Here is a 20,195-nt window from a genome sequence, read left to right on the forward strand (position 1 = left end):
AATGAATGTCTTCCTGAAAGCTAAAGGTCTGTAGGACCTGGCCAGGCAACATGAGTATGTACGAAAGCTCAGAGGAAAGAGAGAGCAGGGATGGAGCTTCAGGTGTAAATGTGGGAGGAACCTCATGAACTACATTAAGGAGTTTGGACTTATCTTGGCAAGGATTTGTGTATTTGACCAATAAGAGTACCCTCATGACTCTGGCATATAGTCCAAATGCTTCCCTATCATGTTACCCACCCTGCAAGAATTCAGAATGTAATCTGTGCCCAACAGAAGAAGAAATAACAAAGAATGAACAAATGTGTTGTCTAGTCCTCAAGCAGACAAGGCCGTTCTTTATATATCCTAGACTGATGAGGCAGTGCGGTGGGGTTTATATTATGTTCCTTTTTAATACAATTTAAAAAGACAGTTTTGTCCTTTGCTTGTATTTTACAAAGCTTGTATTTTACATAGTCATGACATACCAGGGTTTTGAAGAGTCACTGACTGTCAAAAAAAAAAAAAAAAAAATGACCTCCATGTTAGAGACAAAGTAACGAACATCTGAATGTTAGAGCTCTAATATCAGCAATAATTTGGCATAACTTGTCTTATTATAACAGAGAAGACTTAGATATTGTTAAGAAGTATCCACATTGCTGAGCGTCATAATTTAGTTGCAGTTTACCCAGTGAGCACTGCTCTGAGAGGCTTCCTAACACGTATGACAGATACTTTGCGCATGTATAAGAAAGATAGCAAACTTATAGGGTAACAAATAAACACTGGCTTGTCAATCTTGTTTGTTGAAATAATTGAGAAAAGCCAAGGTCGAAAAGAAACATGACTCAAACAGCCATTTTTATCAGCCTGTGTCTTCATTTCTGGTGTCTTGTCAGCCTGTATGTTGTCATCTATATCATCCTCTGTTAGAGTCTCTGGGTATGATGGTCATCTAATGCCACATGATCATAATCATTCTCTTTCCTTGGGCTGCAGCACTTTATATTCAGAAAACAAACAGTTATCCTCATTTGGAATCCCATAAAGGGATTGATTTCACGTATATTCAAGATTAAGAGAGGTGGGGTCCAAAATCCACCCCCCCAAAAACACACACACACACACACACACATACACACACATCCTACTTGAAAATCACTGAATGTAATGAATGTTGTTCCTGTTGTCAATGCTCTCAGTAGTGGAGAAGCAGAAAATTCCAATATCCTAGTTTTGAAAATGGAGATTAGAGCTTTGGGTCTTAGATTGGAAACACTTGGGGTCCTTTTTCTATTTTGTTTCCTGTAAATCCATCAAATGTTTCTGATATTCTCAGGGCAGAATAGCCTACCAGTCTTTAAACTTCTTATATACTGATCCAGCACCACAGCCTTGCTTCATCCTCTGTGGCAAGTATCAGTTGGGTTATTGGCCTTTGGAATGAACTTTCTTCTCATAGAGATATACACCTTACTAATATATGCCATGATGATTTACTCCTAGTAGTCATACATATGGGGAAATTGGTGATTTTTTACTTTCTTCTTACCCACCTAATGATTGTGAATGGTGCAACTGGAAAAAAATAAACCCTAAATTAAATACGTAAAAAGCCTAGGAGGCAACTTTGATTACTCCATTTTTTTCAAATACTCTCACATCTGATTATTCTCTATGTCCTGTTAGTTCAAATACATTTAAGCCTGGTCATCTCCACTTCTCCGACCCCAGTGCACCACCATCCCCTCCCGTCTCAACACAACGGTCCCCTGACTGGTCTTCCACATCCACTCTTGCCTACCCACAACTTTCTCGCCTCACCCCATCAAGGCGCACAACCTTAATTTCAACACAAGACCTGCTCTTTAAAATATAAATTGAATCATTGAGGATTTCCTCTTTCACCATACTTGGAATAAAGTCCAAATCCTTTTTGAAGTCTACATGATTCTCTATGGTCTGACCATTATCAAATTTATTTACCGTTGCACCTCTTACTTAATCTGCCCCAGCCACACTGGTCTTCTTACTCTTCCTGGAAAACACCAATTCATCTCACCTCACAGCCTTTGTACTTGCTGTTCCTGAAACCTGAAAGACACCTTCCCAGAATTTTCGTGACTTGTGTGTTCATTTTTGGTATCTTGTCAAATGTTATCTTTTCAGAAAGGCTCTTCTTGACCCCTCTGTCTAAAACTACCCCGCTTCAACTTCACTCTACTCCTTTTTCTTCAACGATTTAATACTCCCTGAAATTATACTGTTTTTTACTGATCTGCTTACATTGCACTAGAATGGGAGCTTCCTGAGAGCTAAGACTATGTCATACTTACGACTAACTTCTTCACAGCCCTTCCCCCTCAGTGCTTAAAGGGGGTGCACCTAAGAAATTGTGTGGAATAAATGAACATGAATGGAAGGGATGACTATGACTGTGATTCTTTTATTATTTCTGGGAAAGGTAACAGCAACTTTGAATAGATGATTGTTGTTTTTCCATTTCCACATTCTCCTTTGGGTCACTTCATAGCAAAGCAATAGATGCTGATATGTGCATACGTGTGGCACTCTACCAAAGAGCTTGACTCGTGGTTCAAATATTTGTTCACATCAGACTGTTTGCCCTGTATTTTTAATTGCAAAATGCACTGGTTTTTCATTTTAGATTAATTACAAGCACATATCACAAACCAACAATTAGAATGTCTGTAAAAGGAACTATATTTTTTAAATGCCAACAAAGTTGTTTCACCTCTGAATGCCAAATCAGCCATCTTTATTTTGTTCCCACATTCCAAACAAATCTACCTCATGCGAAGCCCAATATGATGTTTTTTTAGTCCCCTTGGATTTTCAGTCAGGAAAGTGAGTCATGACAGTAACAAGGAAGGCTTGAGGTAAAATAGAATTTCTTTTCTTGTAACCTCTACTTTAGGGCATTAGCATGAAGCAACATAGAGTTCAGACTAAGCCATTACATTATTCAAATGTGTCAGTGTGTTCTTTTCATACGCTTTCTCTGAAACAGCAAGTCATATGGAACCAGAATTCCCCAAGTGAAAGCCCACAAGCTGTTCTAGCCTGAGTCAAGACATCCACATAGTACAAAGTGCCTCATCTCTGACGTAGAAAAGGCTGTTCAAAGGGAAGCCTTTGCTTAATATTTTAACAGTGTGATCTGGAAATCAACTCTGTCTTTTCCCCTCTTGGGTAAGGACAGTTGGAAGAATTGGCTGCTAAGAAACTGTATATCTTTTTGCAAGCGAAGGACTGTGTGTTTATTAGTGGTGAGGAAACTGTTGAAGTGAGCAGAAACCAAAAGACAAAATTCTTTGGATTAGTCTTTTTGCTTCCTTTTCCTTTGGTTGTTTTTCCATTTAGTTGCAAGGAGAAAAACTTCTCTGTCCTAATCGTATTCCTCAGAGTAAATGATTGGAGTCATCGTCTTGAATAAGATGTTCTTTCCTCAGAAACAGAAATGGTGATCTCTGGGCAAGTATAATATCCAGTTGGACATCTGCACCAATTGGGTAAAGGTACCAACTACCTGGACACAAGAATTGGCACCGAGTTGAGAGCCAAATATTTGGAACCAGTGGTCTGTTCAACAGTAGTTAGTTCTTCAGCAGCAATGACCGATATTTTTTAAATATTTAACTTTGCATAGTACTGGATGAGGTGCTAGAGATACAGAATGGTAGTAAATATGAGTATTTGATGCTCTTTCCATCTATAAGAGCCAAGAGTCCTTCCCTAATTGTGAATTTTTAAATATATGCTATTTCCTCCAATTCATTTCTCTAGCCAAATACTAGCACATGTTATTACTGACAAAACCACCACCCAACTAGTTTCTTTTCAAACTTATGGATTATATTGACTTTTGAGGTCTCATTTGGCAGTGGCTTTCAAAGGCACCTGGCCACACTTGGCAGGAATACTGCATTGAAGTTAGTTCTAAAGGTTGTTCTGATGTCACGAAACTGGTGTTTGCAGTTTGGGATCATGAGAAAGGCATGCAAGAGACCATTTTTTTCTCTACCTATGCCTTCCTTTCTCATGTATAGACAAAAACAACATTTCTTTTCCCCTATTTCTCATTTGGCATTCTCATAACACTCTCTTCTGATTTTTTTTTTTAATCTAATGCATTATATTGTGAAGCTAACTGAACTCTATGCCTAACACCATGCCAAACAAAAGAGTCTTCTCTTTACCATAGGGCCATGAGTTAACAATCTCCTTGCTCAGACCTACTCAGAACTGCCGGAGGGATGACATCATTGCAGAATTTTTTTAATAGCATAATTTTTAACATTATATGTCTAAGAACACTCTGGATAAATTTTCCTCTGTTTGGTGCTTTTTTGTAAAGAGGACTTGGCAGAATCAGACTTTTCTTTCTTCTCTGCCCATCACGTAAATATCCCCCAAAATACTTCTAGCTTTGGTTAAATGTGTCCCGAATAGTTCAGTTCTTTAATATATCTTGAATGTCCTCTCCTCCTCCCATTTTATTTCCCTAGAGGTGGGGTAAAGGGAGTATATTGTGATGCCCTGGGCCCTATTTCAGTACTTACTAGAAAAAATACACTTTTTTGCCTTGGTCATTATTAGTTTGTTTTTTTGACTTAAAACTGACGCCCTATACCCAAGTGGCAAAACATTTCCTCAAAACACTCCTTTCTATTTCTCACAAACATTCATTATAACATTCCAGTGAGTCTTTAGAAAGCTTTGGTGATCATTTTACCTACAGCTAGCTTCAGAGCCCTCAACGTGTCGTGCTCTGTGGAGGTTTGGACAGTTATTTTTGGATCTTGGTCTTGTCCAAAGTGATAAATTATTTGCAGTTAATATTGACCCAGCCACTTATAAGGAGAAAGAAACACTAAGCCTGTCCAGAAGATGTATCCCGTTCTTTGACTAGTTTGGAACTGATTCTTCAGATGGACATATACAGCTTTTGGCCTGCTTTGGTCCTGCCCAGATGGACAGTGTTGCAATTACCCACACTTCCCAGCGGCTGTTTCTTCATTTCTGAAAGCCGGTCTTGATTGTCTCAGAAGCAGAATTCAATTTGCAGTTACCCCAGTAACGTGCTGTGATTCATTCGGGGACAAATCTGGATTGAACTGAGTCCAACTGTCTCTTTTGTGAGACAGAAGGGAAGTATAAGTAGATACTATAGTCACCCAGATGAGTCAGCCAGGAATTCATGAAGTGATTCATAAATCGTTATAAAGACCACTAAAGTCTACTAAAATGGAGTGCTGTCTGGCTATACAAAGTGGGGTATTATCATTGGAGGGTTTTTTTAGTTGTTAAATCAGATGTGAAATCCTTAAAACTGTGCTTTTCTTATTAGGTTTTGAAAAAGATTCCTTTCCGCCCCCCGCGCCCCACCCCTCCCCCCGCCGCCACCGCCTTCTGCAGTTGGCCAACTGCTAAAGCCATTTTTCATTGATTAGTTTTCGCAGATGAATTTAAAAACTACCGCAGATGATACCCCATAATTCTTTCGGGGAACAAAAAATACCTCTTCAAATCTACCATAGACCAGTTTGTATCCATTATTTCTACTCCCTGGCAACAAATCAATATTATTCATGTGAATACAGTGAAGCAAGCTGTTCTGATGTATTCTTCCTTCTCTGGGAGGTCTCTAACCCCCATGGAAGGGGGGAGTTGCTATCTGAAGTTCATATCAATCAACATTTAATCTATGGGTCATGTAAACTCTTTTTTTTTTTCTCAAAATGTTTTCTCCCAAAGTAGTGCTAAAACACACAGCCCCACATTGCTTGCTAGAACTGCTTACTTACACAGCACAAACGAAGAAAAGTCAGACATATTTATAACATGTGCTTGACTTGCAACAGTCTTTTAGTAAATTTTGTTTGAAGAAATAAATCAGTAGTTGACATAGAAATACTTTGGAGTTATAGACATGGAAAAGAGCACTACCTGAAAGGAATTATCCAGTTGGAAAGACTAAAATTATAAGGCCAGCATGAAGAACCCAGCGTTCAGAATTGAGGAGGTTCACCAAAGCAAATTGAGAAACCTGACTCTATTGTCACGTTTCTTAAAGGCAGGTTTCTGATACATCCTCATTAGCCAGTGGTAAGGATCAAAATCTCAGATGCCCACAGAAGTCCTCTTCCATCATCCCTCACCCCACCCCTCAGCCTTGCTTCACATCTCCACTAGAAAGTGTCTTATCTTATTAGGATGAAGTAGCACCTGGAGAACTAGCTGTGGGACTAGGCAAATCATTTCATATCTCTGTACCTACTTTATTCTATCCAAATAAGGCAGTGATATAGTGCCTTTCAGCTCGATATGATTGTATGAACTTATGAATTCAGGATACTTCTTTGTGAAACCCAGTACTAAGAAATGAAACTCTTAACAAGACCACTGATCCTAGAACTAGCTGATCCTAGAACTAGAAAATTAACCAGATGAGTAAATGCCTCATTTTGAGCCTTATTTCAATATCTGAATATTTAAAGGAGAAAATCCTATTTTTTATTTTATTTCAAGAACTTTTTAATTTTTTTTGTTTTAAGAACTCCGTAGATACAGAGAACAAACAGATGGGAGGGGTGTTGGAGAGCTGGGGAAAAAAGATGAGGGGATTAAGAAGTACAAATTGGTAGTTACAGAATAGTCACAGGGATGTAAACTACAGCATAGGGAATATAGTCAATAGTATTGTAATAACCATGTTTGGTGCCAAGTGAGTACTAGATTTACAGGGAAGATCAATTTGTAAGTCATATAAATGTCTAACCACCATGTTGTACACCTGAAACTAATATAAATAATGTCGCATGTCAACTGCAATTGAAAAAATTTTTAAAAGATATACAGGAGTACTAGCATATGCACAAAATATAATTTCTGCAGCACATCATACAAAAAGGGGTATGTATGTGTGTGTAGATGTGTTAAAAAGAAAAAGAGAACTCCATGAATCTAACGCAGTGCTTGAACCACAATCTTACGTAGTTCTCAAGCACTGGGTACCTGTTAATGTCAAGGATACCTTAAATTTATATTCTATTGAGAGAAGTCATTCCATAGCCATGTATTAATTATCTAAAAGGTGTCAGACATTCATTGTCTAAAGTGATTTGATATCTCTGACTTCTCAATTTAAATTTGTTCATAATCTGCCACCATCCCTAATCTTCCATTCTTAATTTTTCTTCATAATACTCATTTCCTCTAGCCCAATACATAGCTTGCTTACTTAAATTTGTTCAATGCCTGCCTCCCCTCACTAAAATATAAGTTCCACAAAGACAAGGATATGTGTCATGTGTTGCTTTATCGTTAGTGCTTAAAAGAGTGCCACACACTTAATCAGTGCTCAATAAATAGCTCTTGAATAAATAAAATATTATCTCAGACTTTATGGTCCCCAGTTAGAGTCAAGGTTATCTTTATTTTACACTTGAAACTGAGGCTGGGAGAAGTCAGGTAATTTGTTCAAGATTACCCAGCTAGTAAGGGACAGTGCCAGAATTCAAGCCCAGGACTTCTAATACATCTGTTTTCAACTACATTCATCTGCTTCTGCCATTTGCAGTTTTTCTGCATATGATCCTCACCAGTTCTACATGTCTTGATTGGGACTTATTGTTCTATGAGGCAATCTAAGATTGAGTACTGCATTTGCAGGAAAGATAACCTCTGTGCTTCCAGCCTACCTCACTGCAAGATTGGGAAGCTTAGAGGGTAGGAGTAGGCCACAAAAGGGAAGGAGCATAACCAAGTAAATACTCCCAAATATCAGACATTTTCTAAGATGTGTATAGATAAATATTTGCAGAAACCTTTTTAAGTTTTTGTTTTGTTTTGCAGAAGATCTTTTATGATCCCTTTAAAGCCTGTTTCCTTCATCCCCCTCCCCTCCTTTTTCTTGGCAAGCCATTGAACCATGGCTCATGCTAAGGTTATATAAACTCCACAAAATGAGTAGAAGTGGTTGACTCAATTCTCTGATTTACTTTTGTGTGATCTGTTTCTGGTAAGCAGTGATTTTTTTTTTTTAATTCTAGTCTGTCGTGTGCATATTTACATAACAATCTTCTATTGTTTCACAAAAGTATAAAAAGCCAGAGAAGAGACTGGTAAGCTATGTTGAATGAAATCTGTGAAATGTCAACTGCAGATCAGCAGCTGGGGGACAGAATTGGGCCTACAAAAATTTCAGATGGTCTCTCTTCTGACTTTTGGACACTGCTATAACTCAGAATGAATTAGAGTGATGTTATCTCATCCTGATGGAGTAGGGGAATGAGATATTTCATAGAAAAAAAATGTAAATCATTTCAATTTATAGTCAGCTTCAAAACTGTTTATTTTAGCATCGAAATTTTAAATTTACCTTCTTTGAATTAAAAATAGTCTCTCTGTTTTGGGCAGAATATTCAGACCATATTCATTTTGGTATGTGTCTGCATGTTAAAAAACAAAGTTGGAAAATAGTTGAAGACACTAAGATAATGGGATTCATTCTACCTTCAATAACAATAAGAACATTTTGTGTTTTAGTGAGCTTCTGTTAAGTACGCATGTTTTGTTTTGTTTTTATTCTGGAGTAAATGCACTCAAACTGCTCAAAAGGGATCAACAATCTTGATCCCTTTGGAGTTTTGAAATAACGTTTCTGACATCTCTCTTGCTATGAGCTCTTAGTGATTATTTTGGATGCTCCTAGGGCCTTGCCTCTAACAGTTGGACTTTTTTCACCTTCTCTACTCCTCTCCTGCCTTTGTACCCCTGCCTTTAATTTACTATTTCTACTCTACTCTGAGCTAGTTAATAAGTAACCAAATTTATAAAAATTAAATTTAAATCAATAAAGGGATTGTGAGAGATTTTTCAATAAAATACTATGTAGTGTGTTTAGGCTGTAACGAAATTGATTCTGTGTACTGTACTTGAAAATCAGTTACATTTATATACTCAGTACTTATGCAGGATTTTTTTAGTGCCAAATTCTTATTTATTTCCTTCTTCCTGACAATTGTCTGGATAATTGAGATCATGTCTTATCACTTTTCATCTTTTCTCTATACATGTAAAAGTTAAAATTTTTGTACCAATTCTTTCCTTTCCAGGTCAAAGACTACCTTTGGTATACATTTATTTACTTAGAACACTTAGAAAAGTTTGTATTTAAATTTTTATTAATAATTTACATGGAGTGACATACTATATTTTGAAATTATATTAACTTTATACTATATAATCTTATTTCTTTGAATAACATGGAGAAGTGTTCAGTCTGCATTAACAAAAAGCAAAATATGAAGTTAGTTGAAGGCTCAACAGGTATTGTTTTATGCCTCCTGGGTCTCTGAGGTAAGCAGTGCTAAAACCTTGGTGTATATACTACCACATTTATTTTCTTTCCTCATCTTTATTATTATATATTAAGTACTATGTGGTAACCAAGAGAGTATAGAGTATGGTCAGAGTTTGGAACTTGTGTGAATGAATATGATAATAATGATTTATAATTAGGATATAATTATATGCTCTCCTCAGATAAATATATAGATCTATAATATATATGTAGATATATAATCTACATATAGATACAAAGTCTATTATACAGAATTTACATTCTAGATGACTCATAAAATGCTCAAATGAATTCTGATGTTTTAGTTGGTTGAATACTCCCTTTTTTATAGATGGTAATCATAATTCTCCCTATTGGCACATCGTCCCAAATTATAAAAATATAAGGTTTCATATTGCTGACAGTTTTTGCCCCCTTCCCCTTCCTCATCCACCTTTTCTGCTCTGTTAATCAAACCTTTGTTTATGAGTGAGACTTAGTGTGCTGTGGGGGTGGAAAAGTGTGAAAAAAAATTGTTTTCCATCAAGCCCATGATATTGGGGTAATACTTCTAAATACTGAAGCTTGACTGATTCACACATTTCTATGCTGTCAGTCTTCACAGAAAGGAAAGGTGGCAGAAGTACCAGAAGAAAAGACCAGAAAACCATGCATTTGTTATTCCCAAATGAAGAAATAAAATTAGGAAGCCAGTCAAGGTTTCTTGCTGCTTTGCCCAAAAAACAAATTGAGATGCCAAAAATGGCCGTTTAGTAGTGACATAGATTGCAATTCAAATGCCAACGTCCCCCACCACCCAGGGGGGTCTCTTGCCCAACAGGATTCCAGTGTCATGTAGACCTGTGGACTCCTTCTAGCCCTAAAGTCTGTGATTCCACAGTTCCTCACCCCTACCCCATAACCTCAGAATGGCTTTTGAGACACATTAAGGATGTGTTCCCCAAGATATTAGCCTCCACATGAGGAATCCTGGCATATGAGTTTTTACTAGATGTTCTCAGGTCAGTGTCAGTATTCTTCTCCTGTGTTTTCTTTCAAAGCCATTCAGCAAGTCTTTTTAGGCTAATTCCAATTAAGATGATGTGCTTAGAAAATATATATTTACCCGCACAGGACATTCACTATTCTCTTTCATCAGAGAGATATAAATTATCGATTAAGCAGGCATCCTAAGCCAGCTAGTTTGTTTAAGTGTCCACTGACTTCTCTTCTCTAGAGGTTAACTATTCCAAATCCTCCCCTCTTGGTTTCTGTATCACCTTCTTACATAGCCTCTTCATACCTCCACAAGGAGAATGCAAGAAGAACGTGGATTTCATCCCGTGGTTTCTCACAGCTGCAGTACAGGTGTGGAAGCATTGCCTTATTAAATATCTGGCTTAGAACATTACAAATTACTTTATAAACTTGACTGCTTTATTCTCCTTTTTATCATCTACACTCCTACACAAAAGCCTAGCAAAGTGATTTGTTCCTGTGAAATAAGTGGTGTACACAGATGGCAGACTCTACACATTAGTGTAAAACAAAGCCTGTCTTTCAATAGCCAATTGAAAGTTTTAAACTTATTGGGCCTTTTTGGGAAGATTAAGCAATTCATTGCTAAGATAGTTTTCCCAAATATTATTTTGCTGCTTCGTTTCACTACATTTACAGATTGCCTGCTCCTTTCTATATCACACTTATCTTATGCCAGCCCCTTGCGAAACTGGCAAATTGAGTACCGTTTTGATAGTCTATGGACATTACTAAACTTTAACATTGTTCTCAAACGTATACCTTCTCTTCAATGTTAAAATGTGTATACTGTTCTTTTACATCTAGTCAGTCACATCCTATCAGTTCTCCCTTACAATTAGAAGATCAATGGACAGTGATCCGTTTTACATCTCAGGTTAATTAATGATATCACCTTATTTAAACACCCATATGTCCCCCCCTCAGAACCTACCAGTAATCTTATGTTATTGGCACATGTGACTGCAAAAGATGTCCCACGTAGCGTTCTTGTTACACCCTGGGCAGTGTTCTTTGCCAAGCACAGAACCCCCACAGATCTCTTGGGTTCTGGATTTCAAGCCACACTTGACCTTTGAGGTTTAAGCTAATTTATTCTTAGCAAAAGAAAATGTATTGTTTAAAAAGAATAGGATTAGAGAGGCTTATAATAAAGACATGTAACACTTCTTGGACCTCTGATATGTCTTACAGAACAAAATGTTTATGAGCTAAGTGTAAATGAATCAGAAACATACGGATCAAATTTCCCCTAAAATGCAAACGGATTTAAAAATTAGCAGAAAAACGGTCTGACAAAAGATGTGCTTTTAATTTCACCAAACCCAGAGTATTTGAAATGCATTTTAAGAAGCTTGACAAACCCAAACAGTGACTAGATTTTTCCCTTTGTTGTTCTCTTTTATTCCCTCCATATCTCCATTGATAAGTCAGTAAAAAATGGAAGACAAAAGTCTTAAAGATTTTTTTTAAAAAAGGCTTTTAGTCGTGCTGTTATATAGTCAGAATGGGAAATTAGAATTTGGCTTTGAACAGTGTCTTTGCTCCTGTGATTTTTACAGTCCCTCATGTTTCCTTTTAAAATTATTTTCTCAGGTTTGCACCTTCAGCTCCATCTCCTCACCACATCAGCCCCCGGAGAGTTCCAGCTCCTTCTTCGATAATGCAGAGAACACAGCCTCCCCATACACAGCAGCCCTCAGGATCACACCTGAAGTCTTATCAGCAAGAAACAAACTCTTCTTTTCAACCAAATGGCATCCATGTCCATGGTAAGTGAGGAGCTGTCAGTCTCTTGAGTTTTGAAAAGTGATGTTTTGCTGTTGTTTTTAATCAAGTGTCTTAGTTACCAGTTGTGGATTTCAAATGCTCTGTTATACACCAGACTTCCCTCTAAAATTTCAGAATCAGCATGAAATCTTATAGTATTTTCCTGGCTTTGGCCCTAAGATTGTATGATTTATGACACCTTAAAGTGGTCAGCCCAAGGTGATAATCTATTCATTGACCCGGCGCTTTAACACCTCATGGATAGGCCTTAATAACAGCATCTTGTTTTCTAAACAATAAACATTTTGTAGAAGAGAACAACAGGAGTCCTTTCCCCCATACACACCTCTCCTCTTACAGGTCTCTGCCCCATTCCCATATGCCCAGATCCTTTCTGTCCTTCAGGACCTAGATAAAATGACACCTCCTCTCTGAAGCCTTTACTGATCTCTTAGCTGGACTTAATCTCTTCGGCTCTAAATTCTGATTACATATCCCCTGCAACCTCCTGTTAGTATTTATGCTCTCTCTACCATATAATTTACTTCTCTGTGAATAAAAATTGTCTTCACTATTAATATGTAAACCTCCTCTGAGGTCAGAATTTTCTGGCCCATTGTCATTTCTCTTAGAGATCTTAGCATTGTTCTTCACATGTTGCAAAGTCACATAGTTACTTAAGGAAGGAAAGTAAGAGAAATCATGATGGTTTTCAAAATGTGCAGCTCTTATGTTTAACTGAGAACACGTATGGAGAACTAAGTCTGGCTTAATTTCTTTTCTTTATTTAGACCCATTTTGCTGACTCAGATTCTTCTCCATCTACCTCTTAGTGATGCCTGAATTTGCTTCGTATGAGTTGTTGCTTGAAATTATGGGTGATGTCTCTAAGCAAATCTAAATCAATATTCAGATTGAGTGTGCTTAAGTGTTAATGGTTTCCCAAGGTGGCAGAATCAAGCAACACTATGGAGCTAGACTTGGATATTAACAGCAATGTAAGGGCCTGGACAGCTAAAGAAGAGATAATGTGGAGACAGTGGGCAGTTGAAGTAAGGGAATGACCTTCAAAAACCGAGGGTCACTGCCTCTGACTCAAAGTTTCATCCACCTCTTCTTTGTAGTCACACAGATCCCCTATTCAACAAAATTTGGGCTTTCACCATTCTTTGGACCTATGGTAATTTTTACCTTCTTCTGGTAAATTTCTTCTGAAGCTTTAGTTATTTATTTAACCAAGGAATATTTTTGCTTACCTCTGTGTGCAAAGCAATGTATGTGTGAGGGGCAAACAGAGCATTCTCCCTTCCAAGGGGGGTTTCCCACCCCAGATGAGGAGCTTGTCTCAGTCCCATGTGCTGTGAAGCCATCCTTACCTGCAGGCAAGAGGTGGACAGCGTGAATATGGGCTTTGTAGAATACAGAATGTAGGTCATTTATCCTAAGATGCATCACATGATTTTTACCTTCACTTTAACATCACTGAAATCTGAACATATCTCAGTTAGTGGCATTATATAATTGGCAATGATTTTTTTCTTTCGGGTGCTATATAGAATAATGGAGCATTTCACAGTCAATGGTGTCACAGTTCCAATAAAATGCAGGGTAACACTCTTTGATTACAACTGTGAAACACATTTTAAAAATTCAAAAATTAACCTATGTATGGGAAAAAATTGGAAAGAAATCCACCAAAACATTAACTTTTTTTTTTCATCACAGTGGTAGGATAATAGGGGATTTTTTTCCTTCTTTTTTTTTCTTTTTTCTTTTTCTGCTTTCTAAAGAAATTTTAAAAGAGATTTTGGGATCAGACCTATTCAAATTTAAATATCAGTGTATTCAACTGTGTGACTCTGGACAAATTATTGAGCCTCAGTTCACTTTCATTAGATGAAGAGAGTCTTATCTACCATCTCCTATCAGTTGTTATAAGGATTTGACAGGAAAAGCACCTGGTACAGAGTAGGCACTTAATTAATTTAACTTTCTACTTCTACTCTCTTCCTTTTCTTTATTAGACTCTTTGAGGATAGGGTTAATGTTTGTAGTCCTGGGACAAAGATAATATTTGGTGCAAAGTAGGCATTTAGTAAATATTACTGAATAATTGATTGACTCAAATGAATAATGAAATAAGACACAGAAAATGGAATCTACCTTATTATTTTGCCCTACAGCTTGACAAAAGACTCTTCTCCCACACGTCTTCTTTTTTCATTAAAAAATAAATACCTTGTCAACTTGAATGTTTTTTAATTTTCACTTTTTCATTGTTAAAAATTCCTGGGGCCAATGAGAAACTGCTCACAGAGCCCTAAAAAATAAATACATATGACAAGCCTTTCTGGAAGAGATCAGGATATAGTTACGCGAATTGGGAAATCATGACTTTCTCCCAGAAGATGGGCAAGTGGCTGCTGGGATGAGCTTGCAAAGAGAAGGTCTTGCATTAGCTTCTAGGCCACTGCTAGGAATTAAGGGGAAGGGATCCAGATGCAGCCTTACTTCCTCCTCCAAGCAGTTTTCTGAAAATGTTTTTCTGGAACTTTCTAGGCACAAGCATTTCTCATCGACTACTCCTTAGGATAAAGACCAAATTGATCTAATATTTTTCAAGTGAGTGATACAATGCTAGAAATGAGAGGAGCGGAGACCTTCTGAATGAGTTAAATTTATTGACCATGCCTTTCAAATTTGTTTGGAATAGTTTGCTGAATGGCATTATACAGCATCTTGGTAACAGGCAACTTTATCCACAAATAAAACTAGATTTTTAAAGCCCCAAGCAGTGTCAGGGTTGCTTTATGATAGCTACAGTGAGTGTTTATTCTCTTTTAAGAAGTGCATGGCTTTAATGCGCATCATCACCTCCATCTTTCCTGTATTCCTTACAGTAGGTAGAGGGCAGAGAAAAATGTCATCACTGTATTTTTAGAGATAGGAACTGAGACATTGAAGAATATAAAATGTATAGGCATTGCTGCCTTGGCAAAATACACAGGCATGTTGAACAAAAGGTCCACGTTTCAGGCCATCTTCTTAATGTACGTGTTTCTAAGTCAAAGAAACAAAATACATATGTATTTATGTATTTCCATGGAGAAATATACTTGTATGTAGGTGCCGTTGCATTACATAGAGCTGTGAAAGGGGAGAACTTAGAGGGGCTTTGGTCTTCCAAGTGAAGAAGAAAATGAAGTTAATTGCGTTTTCTTCATGCCAGATTAATTGATATAGAGCTTAGATGTTGTATGCTTAATGCATATTTTTATTGAGAGTTGTTTTATAAAAGGCATACTTTGAAAAGATTAACAGCACTGCTTTTTCAAGTTCTCTCACCTAGCAAATGACCCAGGACCAGGGCACACTTCCTTTGATTCTGCATCCTCTTTATCCGAATGTTCGTATTGCTTTCCTTAGTAAGGTAGATAAGGTGTCGTTTCTTTTAATGTTTGAACGTTGATAGCATTTACGGATCTCTGTTTGGGTGGTATCTCCAAGGCAACATTTTAGTCTTTTATTTTAGATGTAAACATTAGGACAACTCTTTCCAATCATGTAAGCTTGTTCTTTGGCCTTTTCTTTCTCCCTAGGACCATTCTCTTGCCCAGGCAAGCTTCAGAATTTTGCTTGGATTAGTTGCCCTAGAGTTGATATTTGTAGATTTTGTTATGGTGCTAATGGGTAATTTCTTTTTAAATGCCCTATTCACTCCAGGCTGAGAAAATGCCATGGGAATTCCTAGAACAGCATTTTCCCAACCTTCCTGCTTCTGGACTCATCAAGGAGAGGCCAGTTCAGTTCAGTGAGTGTTTATTGTCACCCACTATGTGCCAGGCAAACAGGAATGTCATTTAATTAGTGTACTGTGATACGTGCAATAACAGAAGGTGTCAGAAGCACCCAGTCTTTTCAGAGAAATGTCAGAGAAGCGTTCCTAAAGGTGACTCTTGAGTAGGGTTTTGAAGATAAAGGTTTTATTGGGTAGGCCAAGTGGAAGATGCTTCCAGACAGGTGGAAGCAAAGTGCATAGGCAAGAACACGAGTGATAACATTGCATGTGCCTAAAGAGAAGAGCCAAAGGTAGTTTGTGTATAGCTGGGATATACAGGTTAAGCTGTGGAGCAGAGGAGACTGGGGAACCAGCAAGGCCAGCTCATAAAGGGATTTGGGGCCATGCTCAGTGTAATGCTACCGAATGAAGAAGCCAGCCTTGTATTTTAGGAACGTCAGCAAGGACGTTGTGTAGAGAATAAAATGGGAGATGTGGGAACATTATTATATCCTAACTGCTGGGATGGACTGCATGTACAGAACACCCAAACAACAGTGAGTGAAATAAAAAGTCCAGCTCACTCAGATGCAACTGGGAAATAGAGTCATGATGTCAGAATAATTTGGAACTGTGTTTATTCACACACAATCTTTCCTAGGTTAGGCAACCTGGAATAGTAAGAGATAAAAATGAAAAAGCCCACAGCCTAGCTACTGCACAGACAGGAGCCCTTTCAGTTCTCTTTCAATAAAATTTGAAATGAGCACAACTCCAGGGGCTCCCTCCCCAGAGAGGTGCACACCTGGCCTTGAAGGCCCTCAGCTAATGGCAGATCACAATCCTTCCTGTGTGCTGGTTTTATCACCTGTTGTCCCAGTTCCTGCAAGCCAACATTTCCAGTCGACATTTTTGTGCATTTTTAATAACCACTGAGGAGCCTCTAGCCACGTGGAACTGGCCGCCCAAATTCCCTCTTGATTATTTTGTCACTGCTGAAGTTAGAAGGTTTTAAAGATTTTGAGTGGTCTATCCCAATCCTAGTTTTCCAAATGAGCCTGTTATTTCTAACATAGATTTTTACAGAGCACAAGACTTTTCAGGAATTGTTCATCATGTGATAGCAGCATTACCAGCATATGGATTTACTCTTCTCACATAATAAGATGCCTAACAATAAACAGTGTGGCATGAAGGAGCAGCACCACTGAGCCAATGGCGTGCCAACCTCCTTCCTGCTTTCTGCTTTGCATCTTTAATGGTGGCTTCCATCTTTCTTTTCACAGTATGGATGCTGATATTCTACATATCTTGCCCCAGTGTCAGGCAGAGGAGAGGGAGAAGAGCGAAGGACAGGTGTACCCCAAGCTCAGTCATATGGCTACCCTCATATACATAGAAGTCTGGAAGGACAGATATTTTAGTGCATTGCCATGCTTAACAAAGTTGAGGTTCTATTAATAACGTTTGTTGGATAGGCACACTGCAAGGTCTGCTGAATGTTCTCTGGGATGGTTTTCTAATCTGTAAAATGAAACTATCTCAGGTTCATTCACACTGCCTCTTAGAAATCAATGGGAGAACCTAGAGGCCTCTTTCTGAGGATTCTGCCCCATTTTAAGCCCCTCTACATTAATCTCTTTTTATACTTTCCACTGCTTGCTCTTGTTTTCACTCCTCTGGACTTGCCAGCTGCGCACACAAAGATTTCTATCATCATGGTCCAGTCATTAGATTTCATTAGGAAAACACCACGTAGCTGCCTATCAAGCCTGGGCTATTTGATACCAAGGCAGCAGCAGTGGGAAGTGAGAGCCTTCTCTGTTGGTGCTGGCTCCGGTGGTCCATAAGCCGTCTTTCTCATGAGTTAAAGCATGCCCTGCCTGTAGGCCCCAGAGGAGCAAGCCCGTCAGCTCCCAGACAATGGCGGCATTTTCCCATCTCAGTGTGGAGCGGTACGCTTGTCAGCCCAGCTCAAACTGACTGCATCTGGAAACAAAAGGTGTCCAGCCACCAACAGGCCTCTAAGAACAAAACATGTTGTAAATGGTTTGTCCTACCAAACCGCCAAACCATCTTTCAAGCTGAAGAAACCTCAGAGCGTTGATATTTAAATGGAATGGGGTGGCAGGTACGAGTTTAACTTCTTCCTCTGTTGTTGGCTGTTTACTTAACAGTGATTGTGCAATGGTACTTTCCAGAAAGAGTCCTATGGGTCATAGCCACAATTGATCTCATTTCTGGGAGTTTATAGTGTTAAATGTTGAAAGGTTATTTTTTAAAGGAAAATTGTTAAAACAATAAACATACTCCCCCCATCACAGGAAATTTAGTCACATATGCATATGTGGGGTTGTGAAATAATGAAGTAGTAAGTCTAGAAACTGTATTTCTTAGAACTTAAGCATGTGTCACAACTTCCCCTTGAAATCTCAGGAAGACCAATGAGATCGATTGTAAATCAACAGGGTCATAGTCTTCACTGAGAAAGTTGTGACATATTCACAAAAGGAATGAGCCAATGAGTGTACTTCATGTTATTCTGGTGTTATCATCATCAGTCATAATCAGGAATAATTTTTGGTATCAGCCATAATGTTAGTGTGTGTGTGTGTTTGTGGTGTGTAGTACTAGGGATTGATGATTAGATCCAGAGAAATTCTTAATTACTTTTATATACTTAATTACTACAAAATTACCTGAAGAGCAGTTTCCATAACCCATACTGGATAAAATTCTGACAGTATGCTACTAAACAAAAGTTAAATTTAGGCGTGAGGGTTGCGGCCAGCATTTCAGCATGTTGAGTTTTGTGGGAGGAGGGTAAGATAGTCATCTTAATCAGAAAAGCTGTTTGAATGATTGATTATAGAAATGACGGAAATGCGAATAATCTACGTGTGGTTAAGCATCTGCACACGTGCACGTGTACACACACACACACAGATTAAACTCATTTATCAGTAAGAAAGTTAAGATGACTGAATCAACTAACCATAACTGAATTATAAGTTTCCTCAGGATGGGAGCAAGACCCTCCCATATGCTTTGTATGTAGTAAGTGCTTACTAATATTTATTGAATCAATATGAATGAATAGAAAGAAAGGGAGGAGGAAGGGAGGGATTTTTGCTCATGGCTTCTTAGACTGATTGGTGGAGGCAGCCCTTGGCAAAATTGTGACTTAGAGTCAAATTTTTATAGCTTCTCTTTTTTTCCGGGCACTTCCTCCTAGTTCTCTGTCCTTCTTTTTAGATATCCAGTCCTTACCAACTACCTGAGACTTATCTCTAGAGGGAATAGGATGATCTAATGATTTACTTATACATTAAAGTAAATTTAATATAGTACCCTTTCTCATGAGTATTGGCATTTTAAAAAAGGATACTTGAGACATGTCTGGTGCTAAATGTATATTAGTGAAATTCTGAGTAGTGGTAGCTCTGCGGACAAGGTATTTTGAGGCATTCCCTTATTTCTGAAAGTACTTTTAAATTTTCAAAGCATTTACAGCCACTAGCTTACATACTCCTAAACTGGTCGTGTTTTCTCAGAAGAGAATATTACCGGAAGAGGAAATTACGACTTGCCTAAGATGATATAGGAAGAAAAACAGTGAGCTGTGAAAAAAGTAAAGAAAAAGACTTTGGAGTCAGAGACAGATATACCCAAAATCTAATGAACAAGCCATGTAATGTCCTGAATCTGAGGGACCTAGTGGTACTTCTCTTTCAGAATTGATATAAGAATGAGAAAAAATGCCTAGCCCACAGTAGATGCCTAGTTCACTAGAGCTATTATTTTTGTTGTTGCTGTTTTTCTACTGTGTACCAGATACTATACGTTCTAGATATATCCACGTAAGTTATTTAATCCTCGCAGTAACATTAATGAAAATATTAATAAACCCTAGCCTTGCAGGTGAGACTGAGAGATTATACACCTTGCCCCAAGTCACAAACCTAGTGAGTATTAGAGCTGGTTTTATAAACACAGCCTGACCCCAAAGCCCCCACTCATTCTCCTTCATGATTGTGCCTATAGATACAGTACTGTGGAATTTTATAGTCACTTGGGAATTATTTTTGTGTGATGGTTACGTGTGAAACCATTACAAATGGGATTTCTCGCAGGGTTAAAATTCTGCTAGTAATATAAGTACTATGATTCGTGATTTCCCACCAACCACTTGATCTTGCGTCTTGGCACACAGATTGATGATTTTTGCCTTTTTTTTTTTCTGTGTCAGGCAGTGTG

At 38.0% G+C, this 20,195-nt stretch overlaps 1 protein-coding gene across 6 annotated transcripts in view; it reads left to right on the forward strand.

Annotated features, from left to right (window-relative positions):
• Positions 1-20,195, forward strand: part of GLIS3 (GLIS family zinc finger 3) — a 420,742-nt gene that overhangs the window by 380,410 nt on the left and 20,137 nt on the right. For all 6 annotated transcript variants that reach the window (XM_039885485.1, XM_039885610.1, XM_039885559.1 and 3 more), the window contains one exon: positions 11,987-12,162. In XM_039885485.1, the coding sequence (XP_039741419.1) occupies positions 11,987-12,162 (176 nt within the window). The remainder of the gene's footprint in view (positions 1-11,986; positions 12,163-20,195) is intronic.

This window comes from Pteropus medius, unplaced genomic scaffold (assembly GCF_902729225.1).
Source record: "Pteropus medius unplaced genomic scaffold, Ma_sr-lr_union100, whole genome shotgun sequence".
Lineage (NCBI taxonomy): Eukaryota > Metazoa > Chordata > Mammalia > Chiroptera > Pteropodidae > Pteropus > Pteropus medius.